At 41.8% G+C, this 14,096-nt stretch overlaps 1 protein-coding gene and 1 long non-coding RNA gene across 2 annotated transcripts in view; one reads left to right on the top strand and one right to left on the bottom strand.

Moving 5' to 3' along the window:
* Positions 1 to 658: 658 nt before the first annotated feature.
* On the bottom strand, positions 659 to 9,285 carry LOC115578792 (uncharacterized). The gene is made up of 4 exons (XR_003983532.1): positions 9,174 to 9,285; positions 2,251 to 2,316; positions 2,035 to 2,083; positions 659 to 1,199 (listed from the first exon to the last, which is right to left on the bottom strand). It is a non-coding gene; the product is annotated as an uncharacterized LOC115578792 (long non-coding RNA).
* Positions 9,286 to 9,372: 87 nt separating this feature from the next.
* The window catches only part of crybg2 (crystallin beta-gamma domain containing 2), a 50,228-nt gene continuing 45,504 nt past the window's right edge, over positions 9,373 to 14,096 (top strand). Inside the window, exon 1 of the mRNA XM_030411954.1 lies at positions 9,373 to 9,730. Coding sequence (XP_030267814.1) covers positions 9,531 to 9,730 — 200 coding nt within the window. The 5' untranslated portion in view covers positions 9,373 to 9,530. The remainder of the gene's footprint in view (positions 9,731 to 14,096) is intronic.

Raw genomic sequence — 14,096 nt, forward strand, 5'->3', positions numbered from 1 at the left:
TGGACATTCTAGCAAAACTCACAAAAGCTACAATGGCATTTTTTATTGGCCTTGTTCATTGTAGACAGGAAGACAAAGCAAATGCCCTTTCACAACCTGCTTACTACTCCTCTCTTGCTGGTAATAGCCTCTAGGAAGTCCCGTGCTACACCCCCTCCCCCGCCTGATTTTGTACACTTTTCAAGCTCTTTCCTAGAAAATACAGGAAATGAAAGTAGTCAGACACGAATGAAACTCAGAAAAAGCACTGCTTACATCAGGACATGCCTATTACAAAATCACTGAGTGTGGGAACACAGATACTCCTGTTTTGGCGTCTAACAGTAGTCACAGTAAAGAACGTTGCAGGTGTTGAGCACCTCATGTTTTGTTTTTATTTTAACACGCGTGCCAGTTTCAGATCTGAAAGTAGAGATCTAATGTCAGAAATCGTATTTAACGTCAACATAACGGATTAGTACCTCTAGAGCACAATATTCTCAGAAAAGACCTTTAAAAATAGGTTGTTAGGTAAGTTAAAGTCCCCAGAACACTTTTTGAAGCTAGAAAGGTGGCAGGGTCCTCCAAATGTAAACAAAGTAAAACAGTATGAAACAGGACAAAAGTGTTTATTCAGTTTAATTTGTTTGAACAGTCAATGAAGATCTTTCTCTTCTGATGAAAATGTCTTCCACGAAACTACATGGTGCTCCTTTAAAGGTAGATTTGAAAAACTGAATCTTTAACTCTCACAACAACAGTGAGTGTCGTGCATTTACGGGCACAGCGGGCACACCTGAACGTATGTGAAACCCCCAAATACGATTGCAAAGGGATCGTCTCCGTTCCATGGCAGTGAGGCACACTTTCAAACAACACACTTAATAGCAAAGTTACTGTAAGCACGGTTTGCTCTTTACCGTCATCCTCTCAGTCTATCTGTCTCCGTCTCTCAACCACTTTCTTTTTCTTTTTGCTGCGCAATGACTCTTCATTCTATAGTATTTCCTCTTGTGATCTCTGCCGTGGGGGATAACCCCACAGCAGACACCTACACGCTACTGACCAGAATAAAAACACCTTTAATGTGCGCAGTCAAACTGCAGCAGCGGAGACAGGAAATCCTTCTCTTCTGGCAGCCTGCCAGCTGCACCAACAGCTGCACATTCACTCCATTGTGCAAAGTACACAATCGAAGCAGCAGTTAGAAAGAACAAGTTCTGAAACAGAGAAGAGACGAAAACATACAAAGAAATGAAATATCGAATGCAACCAGTGTCTTTCACAGATGGGTAACCAGCCGAGTCCCCCCCCCCCCCAACACTGCAAACAGCTTTGTTTACCACATCCTGTGAAACATGAGGTCATTCACATGTACATGATGTTCATACAAGATTGAGTTGCATCAGCTCTATTTCCAGGTTTGTGCTTGAAACACACATTCTCACTGCAGGTAAGCACAATGGAAACCTAAGAAAATGTCTTGGTCGGGTGTTAAATGGTTGCCATGTTAACTGGAACTGTGACATCACAAGTAACATGAATTTAAAAACTATACATTTTAAAGATACCTGAAGTGAAGATGTATTAAACTTAACTGTATACGTTGCTAATGTAGTTATGGCTTATTTTTATATATTTACAGATACATGGTTTTGCTATAACCTACCTAGCATTATTTGGTCATTCAGCCTAATGTAATTTGAGTTATATTCTGTCATCTTCGTTACCTATGATTCAAGCCTTCTCAGTTTACTTTGCCATTAAACAGAAATGTAATCAAGTGTCAGGATGACTGGTTACAACCATTTAAACAGTATCAAACTCAGCGTCCACATGCCCGTTATCCAGAAACCTGTTACAGGGAACCAGCCATGTGAGCAAAAATGTTCAAGTTTTAAAAAAGTATTTTAAACATTGTTTAAAAAAGTCATGATTCTTTTTTGATTTTTTTTATTGGTATTCGGTTAAATGCCTGTAATAACTAAATGCTGGTCAGTGGGTGTCAAGGATGTTAAACATCATCATGCCGAACAGGGAGAATGATATACTTACATCTTCATAGGCCGACTCTAGCTTCAACCTGCTCTTCCTTTATCTTTACCTGTAGATAGATCAGTTTATAGAAAAAGAAAACGTGAATAACAATTGTGTAGTAGGATGTAAGATGTGACTGCAGTGTAGTCTGTTTATAGAATATGTTAGCTTTTTACTCGCTGCGGTTTAAAAAAAAACAAAAACATGTAGGTATCATAAACTCGTGGTGCTTACAGAGGTTGTTTTTGGCGATGACCAAAATCCCACAGGAAACCAGGGCGATGCTATCTTCTTGGTTAGCTAACAAAAAAATACGACATCTCAACATCAATCTACAGGCATAAACCTAGAATGCCTATGCTGCCCTGCAAGCGAGGGTTAGGTGAAGTGACCGGACATAAATTCAACAGAACATCAGAGGAAATTGGTCCGATTACATACTGAACAAACAGAGAGCCAAACACACTCTGTAAATTAGCAAAGGGGCTAATATAAGACCTAGAAAAGAACACTTTCAGTTACTTTCGTCTGCGTGGTGAGGAGGACAGGGCTCAAGCGAAGCAGACATCCTGTTTATACTGTTTTTTTCCTTTTTCACTCCCTGATATCACAAGACACCGTTTCTTCGAAAACCGTTTCTTCGAAAACAGACAGCCTATAGTTCCCCTCCGTCGCCGGCCGGCAGCACAGCAGATTAAATTCATTTAACCCGTGAGAACCACTACAGGACCCCTAGACACACACACACACACAAACAAATGAACACAGGCACGTCTGAATACTGTGACAGTCGTTCAAGTAAATGACAAAAAACAACAACAAAAAGCCTCAATTCAGATATGGATGTGCCACATAGCTGCCTGACAAGGAAGTACTCCTCAGTGCACACAGTAGGGTGCCAACGAAAACTTCCAGGGAAGTCCTTAACTTGTGTCAGAGTGCTTCAAAAGGTGAACACACACTTGACTTCCAGGGAAAAAATAGATATTGTAAGTTTCCAGTTTGGCAGAGGAAAAACACAGCAAGCTTTGTGATCTCTAGAAGAATCATTGTTTTGCAGTACAATGACATGTGCGGCTGGGGTAATTTTCCGTTGTTGTTGTTGTTTTTTTTATTAATTCCAAGGAACAGCGTGCCTCTGGGGTAAAAAATACACACCCACAGATCCTCGGCTCTTACTCACTCAAAAGTGCTGACTCTGTAGTGCTTTTTACTTTTGCTTCCAAACAGTCGTCAGCGCCACCGCAGACTGAACCCTGACCCCTCTGTGGGCTGCGACGCGCAACTGATGCTGCAGCTACCGTCTCTGGTTCTAAAGTCCAGCTGTCTTGAGCGAAATCAATACTGAATTCGCTTATCTCGGTGCGCCGTCACCACCACGTTGTCACGTTGTTGAAAGTAAAGTCTGGACACAGTTGGTGTCAGCGCCTGCTGGTGTTGCATCCACGCCCTTTTCTGGGAAATGATGATGCTGAGGAAATTCACTGAAATCCTCATCTTTTATTTTTTCAGCAATGGTAACCGAGAGGATGCTGACAAATTACAAGAAAGAGACAGGCGGACCAGACACGCTCCAGTTGGAAACCAGTTGACACTTCTACAGGTGTTTGCTTCAAAATCCAGTCAGAGGTTGCATCATATCCTATGCAGTACCTCATCAGATCCATACTGTTCAGTCGCAGAAAAAAAAAAAAAGACAAGCTGTAGAGAGAGAACATTTCATCTCCGCAAGACGCTTATCAGAAAACTTTCCCAGCTCAGGTATTTACGATCCCACTCTCCAGAGAACTACATCGCAGGCTCCTTTTGCGTATGCACTTTGAATTCTCACCCTTGATTTGATCAGATCAGCACTTTTCGCACCTTCGCTCCGGCTCACACCCATCGCTCCTTTTGTTTTTGTTCATTCATTTATCATTCAATGTTTTTGCGCACAACGTTACACTGGAAGCTCTGTGTCGTGTTTTCATCAGATACGCAATGTCACAACAACAAAAAAAATCCAGTCATTCCTGTGGTTCGCTCACCTGGAGAAGGTCGTCCGTGCAGTATTCAGTCTCGCCTCGACAACTGTAACTCCCTCTATAGATGCCTCTCTTAAAAATCCCTCCAACTTATACAAAATGCTGCAGCTCGACTTCACATAGGTTTAAAAAAAACAAACAAAAAACTTGAACCGTGTCTTTAAGGATTGATTTTGAAATTCTTTTAACCCCCTTTTCAGGCCCTGTCTGTCAAAACACTTGTATGAAGCTGCTATTAACGCCTGATTTGGATTTTTTTTTTTATCATCATCAAGGTTTTACTCATTTACATTTAGGGCATGCGACTTACAGTAATTCATACACACATTCATACCCTGACGGCGGTGGCTGCCACGCAAGGTGCCGACCAGCACAGCAGGAGCAGTTTGGGGTTCAGTATCTTGCCCCAAGGACACTTGACATGCAGATCAGGGGAATCGGACAAAGAAGACGCTGGCTCTACCCCCTGAGCAACAGCCGCCGCACTCATTTCATCTCCCTGTGTTACACTGTCTGCACTTTTTATCAAAAAAAAATCTGAAAAACTGTCAATTCACGATACAAGGAGAGCCACTGAGTACTTGCAAAATAGTAGTTTTGATTCATTTTAAAAACAGAAAGAAGTTTTTAAAAGTGGTTAGAATCCAGATGTAAGATAAAAAAAAAAAAAAAAAAAGAGGAACGTTTTAATCAAATGGCAGTATTTCCATTTAAAAGCGGCAGGCAGCTCCCTCAAGAAGAAAAACCGGTGATGCAGAAGTGGTGCTTTGGTCGGCGGCCAACCCGCTGTCACATTTTATCTTCTTACTTGGAAGAGTCGCGTTGCATAACCGATAGATCTTCACAGTGTTTTATCTCCGGATCAACTGATGCAACTCCTGATAATCAGACGACTTTCTCTTTGATTTCTGCGGAACGATCTCGGCTATGATTAGGCGCTGGATGGCAGGGCCGTGTTGTGTTTGCGCGTGCACTGACCATGTCGACAGCAAAGCCGCTCTTATGCCAGCTATCATTTTTTTTGTTTTTTGAAGTTACAGAGAAAAGACAGTTGCCAATGTTAAGAGGATGACGAACCTTAATAAAATGAACGGGCTCTATTATCAGAGGCTGACAATCTGCGTGTGCGTGCCTTTTAAGCGTACGTCATCTGGGTTCAAGCGCCCTGTGTTCATCCCTCATGCCGTTAACTCCAGTCTGATCTCATGCTTGACTTTCGGTTGCAGTTATGTTTTAGTCAGCAGTGAGGGTCATATACATGGGTGTGTGGTTCTGACTAATAACAGAAGGTTGTGATGCGGCAGCAATCAGCCAAATGGGTCTAAAGGTTTAACACATAAAGATAAAAAAAAAACAAATAATGTGTCCACAGCACCGTGCTCAGTGAGTTCAAGATGCTCCTAAAACAATATTCATCGGTTCTCTGTTGTGAATGCTTGAGGGAGACTCGCTGGAGCCTGCTGCTGACAAATGACACGCCTGTTCAAACAACATGAGGCACCCTTGACTTTTAAAAACATATCACGCTCGGCCGGAGTTACAGTTAAACAACTTCAGACCTCAGGTTTAGCCTTTCGTTTGAAGAGCGGAGTGGATGTGAAGGTTGTTTCACTGTTTCGTGATTAGGAAAAAAGAGTAAATCCTGAATATATAATGAAAATTCAGTCGTTATGTTCCCAACCCCCCCATTCCGGTTAAAAGCCGGGTGAAGCATTGCTGCATTTTCCTGAGCAACTGAGGCAGACGGGTTTCAAAACAGAAAAACAAACACACAACTGAAAAACCTCAAAATGACTCCGTATCACTCCCAAACTGATTCCTGATCCCGGATCCGAGTCAGGACAGCTACACTTCCTCCTGCGTTTAGATTCTTTCCGTTACTCCAGGCCTAATTTCACAGGTCTGAGTGTGTAATTCACGTTAGTCCCCGCCTGAGAGCAAACAAGCGCACTTCCCAAAACGATAAACCTTTATTATATGGTGGGTTTTTGCTTCCTTGAGGGCTCGTGATCTATTTTTATCATGAGAATAAAATCACACAGCAGCGTTCCAGCATAATAACACTACTATTGGAGCCCTGGATCCAAGTTGTTCCTGCACTGTAACCCTGTTGATTGCAGGGGAATCCCAGTACAATCCACGGATGATATGAGTTCACCTTAACAACCCTTCATAAAAGTGTAAGAGTCGAGTCTTTCCATTTCCTTATCTCTCTTATCTACCATTACCAGTGCAACCAGTGTGGGTGGCTACTGTTACAGCAAAGTAACACAATGCGTCCTGAGTGTCTGATTATCAAAATGATGACATTTGATGGCACCACTGCAGTTGTAGGTGACCTTTCTTTCTCACGTCAGCGAGTCAGACTGGCATGAATCAGACCACCGTCCTCCGTCTGCTGGAGTTTTATCCCAGGATCCCCCGTCAGATTCATTTGTTGGCTTCTGGATGCGTGACTACAGAAAATGTTTGACACCCACGACTTAAATGTTGACACATTCTGCCACTGTGTTACTTGTGGATGGAGTGAAACAGTGAATATGGTGAAAGCATAGGGAGGCCCCCCCCCCCCCCCACACACACACACACACACAAGGACCCCACAACGAGAAGCACTTATGGTTTGTATCCTGTTTATGTCACTTCATCATTTATTGCATCAGACAGTTCCCGATCAAACATGGAGCTCCAGAGTGACTTTTTTTTTTGTAGTTCTGACATGTACAGTAAACGGTGTCATCTATGATTGGATCGAGCGTGCCGGCAGCGCCACCCTGAGGCACAGAGGGACGCAGGCATGCAAACGGGCCGAGCCTGCCAGAGAACCTTTGTATTAAAACTGTGATCAGGTTGCAAACTGCAGAGAGACCACAAGATGTCGCCGTCCATCCACTGACTTCACAGGTGGATATATTGAGAAGTTTTATAAATGAAAAGCTGTATATGGCTGCCTCATGTGACTGTTGCTCTGCTCAAATGTTTTTATAATGACATCTTTATCATCATCATCATCATCATCATTATTATTATCATTATTATTATTATTATTATTATTATTATTATTATTTGGAACACAAGCTTTTATTTAAAGTAAGCGTATATTGTACTAAAGGTGTCCATTTATGCCAAGTACTCCATTACAAGTAAGTCCTGGATTTAAAACCTCACTTTGGTATTGGTACAGAAGTATTACCTGCAGTTTAATCCCCAAATTCCCCTAATACCAATCCGATTGAGCGTCCGCAGGATGTGCCAGAACAAGTCTGGAGGCCCCACCTTGCACCCTGAGGCGTCAGACTGGGGGGGGGGGGGGGGGGGGGTATACAGGACCCTTGTGTGGGGAGGACCACTAAAAGGTAGTAGTATAAAAAGATTAATAAAAAAAACTACCATGGATTTGGGGAGAGGTCCAGAAGTTGGTGCTGCAACCCCGCTTGCAAGGGTTGCATACACAGGGTTCGTACGGGTGCTTGAATTCCTTGAAAGTGCTTGAATTTCAATGTTGTGTTTTCAAGGTCTGAAAAGTGCTTGGATTTTAGCTTAAGTGCTTGAAAGTGCTTGACATTATAACTCTGTGTCTTGGCAACATTGGGATCAGACTGGATCGTTTTCTTATTACAAGGAGAAATAAAATCCGTGTGTGTGTGTGTGAATCATCACACATGCAGCCTGGTAGCAATAGCGAAAAGCTTATAAAAGTTTATGTCAGAAAAGAAAATTACAGGGTGCTCTCAGGTCTCTCTTTGTCCCAGTGCAAGTGTACCTGAAGAACGCCAAGTGGCTTCCCTTTTTTTGGATAAAAAACTTTGTGTTCTCCTTTAATTTCTAAAGTTTTTGCTATCATGAAACATCATTTTAGATGTTTACAGCATAATTCAATGTACATTATTGTGATAAAAGTGAAAAGTGAGTATATATATTCCTGAGTATATATATTCCTGAAGATATATATATATATATATTCCTGAAGATATGTATTTTACCCCAGCGATAAGGTGCTGGAAAATTTTGTAAATGACCCTTAAAAGTGCTTGAAAAGTGCTTGAATTTGACCTTGAAAAATGTGTACGAACCCTGCATACAGGACATTGGGACTAGATGATCAATGTATACACACAAATAAGAATATACACATCATCTTAAAGGTCCAGTTTGTAAGATTGTTGATTGTCTCATTCCCAACTTGTGAAATACTGATGCTTTGGGTTGGAAGGGTGGGTTAGCACCGGTCCAAAGCCTGACAAGTTGATATGAGACTTAAAAGTCAACCATCTTGAACCTTTAAAGGTGCAACACGGAAGAAATGGCCACCTTGGATTAATTTGATTTTCATTGACAGATTTGTTTTTATGTCCAAACAAACTTGACTGAATAAACAAACTGACCTTAAAAAGGACAACACAGTTTCATGCTGTTTTACTTTGTTTATATGTGGCGGACCATGCCACCTTTCTAGCTTCAAACAGTGTTCTGTGGATCTTATTTTCCTCTGAGGAACAACTTGTTCATTCAGTTATGGAAGTTCAGTTTGTACTATTACCTCATTCATTTTGTGAATATTGAAATTCAGAGTTTGAAATTCTTCTACAGAAAAACACCGTGCCCCTTTAAACTACCTATTCGTTTACCTACATCTTGTCTGAAAAAAATTTACTCTGGAGGTAATAATCACTTACATTGACGTTAAATAAGATTTCTGACATTAGATCTGTTTTTCTTCTCTAGTTTAAGTCATATCTGAAACTGACAGACGTGTAAAAAAGAAGAAGAAAACACTGTAATTACTATTAGTTGCCAAATCAGGAGTATCTGTGTTCTGTTTTTAAATAATAAAATAACAAATAAAATAAAATAAAATTCAAAGGACAGCTACGTAGTTTTGGGGAAGATCAGAAGAGACAGATGTTCATCGACTAGTTTTTTTTTATATGCTCGAATAAACAAACTCTCTTTGTGTTCACGACTGAATAAACAAACTGACCTTAAAGGATGACACAGTTTCATACTCTTTTACTTTGTTTACATGTGGCGGACCCTGCCACCTTTCTAGCTTCAAATATTGTTCTTCATCTGCCAGCAGTTTCTTTATTAAGTTATGGGAGAAACTAAATATCTCTGAGTTCGTGTTATTACCTCATTAACTTTGTAGATATCAAAACCCTGAGTTTGAATTTCCTCTCCAGCACCGCGCAGTGCCCCTTTAAGGTGGAGGACCAGCAGTCGGTGGCGGTGGTGTGTCGCTGGGAGGCTGCCCGGCTCTGGGTGGTGCTCCTCAGGGGCGTGTCGCCACACCTGAGCTCTGCTGCGGCTCCAGGAGGAGCAGCTGACATCTGTCAACAGTGAGCCATCCGCGCGCTGTGTCTCGTTTTTACCTCTCCCTCGACTCTTTAATGACCGGATAACCAGCGGGAGGAGAACAGTCCAGACAGACTCACCCCTGAGAGACATCCCCCCGCCGGTCCTCCTCTGACCCTCGGTGCCAGACCAGAGATGGCGAAGAGTTCCCCCAGAAAGTCTCTGAAGAGCTGGTTCTCCCGGAGCGAGGCCAACCTGAGCGTTCCTCCGGCGGAGAAGGATGCGGATAAGAGCGCGGGAGAGAAGAAGAAGTTCAAGTTCCTCAAGTTCAAGACGAAGTCGAAGGGGAGCTCTGCCCCGGAGAAGCCGGCTAAGGAGATACAGCAGGTGGCCAGGTACGCTCCAGAATCCTCCCCCTAGGTGTCTGTGTTCATGCCTGTGCATGTGTCGTGTGGCTTCGTATGGAGCAGCAGCAGACACAAGATGGAGAGCTGTGAACAGCCTGCAGCGTTGAGCACCTCAGGTTACCTCCAGGTGCTCCTGATTTATCGCTTCAGACTTCACTCACCTCTCAGCTGAGAAGTGATCCATACTCATGTTTGGGTCTGTTGGGACTCTGATCACATCATGAGATCACCAGCAGTCAGTGCAGTCAGCTACAGCCTGTTTAATGAGGTTAATGGTGACTAAAAAGATATTTTGAGCAGCATGCCAGATCAGTTTTAATTTATTTGGAGATAATTAAGTTGATAGTTATATAGATAGACAGCGGGTGAAGCTCTGTCTAGACAGGACTGTTGAAAGCGGGGGAAGGCTGTGAAATCCATAAAATCATTCAGTCCTCCCAAACGTTATGCAACCGTGCAAAAGAGTGAACTAAATGTGCAGAAATTCAACTTTTGGATTTTAAAAGCATCCAGGGACATGCGGTGAAATGGCTTCTGAACAGTCTCACGAAGTTTTGCAGACAAAAAAAATATATATATATTGCAGCAGTTTCAGGCTGCTATGTCATATCTTATTTTGGTCAAAGACAAAGTACATGATGAAATGTTTCCTGTGTTGTCTGATTTGAGGGGACCAGCATCAGTTCTGACTTGAAAACCGGTTGCAGTGTTTCAGTTGTTCACTCAGTTGATCAGTGGATAAATAAAACTAGCAACTATTTTGATCCATTAATCGTTTAAGTCATTTACAGTTACAGCATATTCTCTCGCTGTAGCTTCTTTATGCGTTTTGCTCTTTGAATAGGCTGTTTATTTCCACCTACGCACTTGTTTTGACTATTTTATATCCACAAAGTTGGATGTAAATAAAGAAATAAGGAACCTTAATGTTTGTCTGCCCATGTTACTCTCAAACGGGGGTGTTTTGATGTGAGCACTTGTATATTTCCAGAGAAAAACACAGGCTAGGACTTATTTATCAGTGATATTGTCATCTAATTCGTAATTGTACCCTGAAACACCGTAAGATGTGGACCCATTCTGTTTTTACAGCTAATAGGTGCCATCACAGGTCATCTGCAGGCTTATTTTTTTGCATTAAAACATTGAGGCGATAAATAAATAATTCAGTGTGTTCCATCTGTAGATTAATGCCAGAGGCCCTTACAGAGAAACAAAACAACTGATAAGCTTTCAGAAGAGCCCCAGACCAACAGCTCTGCATTCACTTTGATATACTTTACTATTCTACATACATTTCCTGGGATAAGAACAGGTTGATAAGAATATTTGCTGTTTTTCCGAGTCATTTATGATATTAAAGTGAATGTCTTTGGCTTCTGCACTGTTAGTTGGGCAAAATAAGCAACTTTGGGGAAAAAAATATGGATTGCTTTTTACTATTTACAAGACCAAATGATTATTTGATTCAGTGAGAAAAGAATAGGCAGATTTACCAACCATGAAGATTGTTTGTACTTGCACTTTTAATGGTAAATGTTTAAATGCACAAAGTGGCAAAGAAGAAGCTGCTTTCCTCCCTTTGTTTTTGTCTTCAATTAAAAAATCGGCAAAGACGAAGATGAGCAATACAAGCGGTGATCCCTGAAATTTAGCTGTTAATCTTCCGGCTGAGCCATAAAGTCATTTCCCCAAAACACAGAGATGGAAACGCCATCTGTCCGACTGTGATATGCCCGTTTGTAAACAGTACAGGCTGCCTGACAAGTTGGACAAACATATGACCGGCTTAAGATTATGATCCTTAAACAAAGATCAGTGTTTCTGAATTGCTACCAATAAGTATTTGTGATTAGCTCGGTACGGTCCAAACAAGAGTAGGAACCCAAAGTGTTGATATACCCGCTTATCATACTGCTTTATTTCACGAGTGCCTTTATCTGTGGACTGTGCTGAGCAAAGCCATAATCAAGCATAAATTGTAAACACACAACATGTAATTTAAAAGCTCTCGTGCTCGCCATACGCTACAACGTATAACATATAACTGGCTGCATGGCTAGCTGAGCTAGCTAGCTAACGGTATCTACAGTAGGCTGCAGTTAGTGGGGATTCCGGGTATATGCTGCCCCATATTTGTTTCGAGTATGAATTTGACAAGACACTTCATACTACGCCATTAAACAGTCACCGCTGTGAATGAAAATGTTCACTGATGAGGTAACGCTTCAAACGTTCAGTCACGTTCCTCACTTTCTCTCGTCACCCATCATTTTTTGTTTTCCTGGAACTTATAACAACAAGCAGCTAAAATAAACACACCGTTGCCTTGAGTAAACTCATTGGGGATGTGGCCGTAATAATCGACTGCAACTTCACCTGGGCAGGACGGAGACATGGGTAAATTAAAACCTAGATACATCAACCAAAAGGCCAAACAGCCCCCTTTTTTATATACCAGCAGTGGCGGACTCGGGATGTTTGAGGGTCAGGGGTGAAAAAAACAAAAAGGGCACCATCACGCAGAGAGTGGTCCGATATTTGTAGCGAAGAGAGGGTACTTTAAGGGCACCTTAGAGGGCACTTTATCATGTTTTATCGACCATAAGAGGACACTTTTGCTGCATTTTTTCCAAACGAATGCCACCTAAATGTCCCATCTCGTTATGTTAAAGACGTTAAGAAAAAATTCCGGACTCCCTGTCCCTTTATCCGGATCCTCACCAAAAGATAATGGGATCTATTCTGGGCCCAGACCCATCCTCCATCTGTGTTTCGTAGAAACTTACAAACCAACAAGCTTACAAACCAACCAACTTACCAAAAACAACTAACAGACACCAGTGAAAAGATAACTGGTCGAGATAATGAAATGTTCGGCATTTAGGCAGCGTCGCACACGCAGAAAAATACACATCAAACACTTTTAATATTAAGTTTGGAAGTAATCAGCACTTTCAACTCTGCTGTATCGGTCTGAAAAGTTGTAAACGGCACAGCACTCTCTTTAACAAGCAGAGGTGTGTGCACAAACACTCAGGTGGAGGCGGTTTGTTTATACAGGTCACATGCCATGACGATATAATCATGTCCTTTGTGTGGCTGCGTCAACCAGACAGGGTTACATCTTGTGTTTGCACAGGGAAAAAAAAAAAGATGAATGATGAGCTGACACTGCGAGAACCGCCTCAGCACACAAGAGCTACACAGGTTACACAAAACTCAACAGTGCGTGGAGGCGACGCATCCAGTCGGGAAAATAAATAATAATAACGAGCAACAGAGTTCTCGTTAGTATCAAATTTCAGTCGAAAGTACAGTAAATCAAAATGTGTCATTCCTCCTTTAAGTGAGATTTTTCTTAGTTTTTCAGTATGAGGTTATTTTTTCTATTAAAATGCGCCGTATGAATACATTCTTTAATTGTTGATGCTGTAGATGGATGTTCTAGGTCAGAGTTAGATCCCGACATCTGTTTTTGTTGATAGTTAGGGATTAAGTTTTAATCCTCGTCCAGCGTTTTATCTGACACAGACTTGAGACTTAAGAAACACATCTTCAGGTTATTTTGTTTTGTATTGACTGTAGCATCTCATACAGTTCAAGGGGGATGTCAAAGTCACGATGGGCCTGTTTGACACTATAGAGGAAACAAACACACCCACAGTCTTAGTATCTGGTAAAGAATTGTCGGGCTCCCTGAGCTGACCTGTGGACTAATGGAGGTACTGTTCAGAAACCGGCCCCTCCGCATGCCTGCCGCACAGTCATGAACCTACTAATCAATTACTCGAGACTGACACACACGGAGCAGCATCGTGCCGGTGCGTATAGCGCGCCAACATCTTAGTCACAGTCGAAGGTTAGACGTCTCGGCTAAACCGTGTTTTAAATGTCTGACATAATTCAGAACAATTGAAAGTGAGTCACTGTATCGCAGAACCTGTTGTCCTTTTTTCTCGCAGGAAGTGTAAGCAGGTTAACACCGTGGTTACTGCGAGTGACACACACACACACACACACACATACAAACACACACACACACACACATACACAAACACTTACCAGTATTGCATCCATAAAGATGCACCTACTCCTCCTTCTATGTCACGACAAATTCCAAAATATATGGATATGCATAGTTTTTCATTTTATGTGTTAGATATGGACAGAATTATATTTTGAAGCGAACATTATCGATTGTGAAGAAAGAACACAGTTGACTTATTGGAAATATGTCTCTGTACTGTGTTGCAGAGATGTCTTCAATAATTAGCATGCTAACGTGCTAACCCCAGCTTGTCCTGTCACAAACAGCCCTCCATAGTTTCCTTTCTTGAAATTTGTTGAGCTT

This window comes from Sparus aurata, chromosome 3, assembly GCF_900880675.1.
Source record: "Sparus aurata chromosome 3, fSpaAur1.1, whole genome shotgun sequence".
NCBI lineage: Eukaryota > Metazoa > Chordata > Actinopteri > Spariformes > Sparidae > Sparus > Sparus aurata.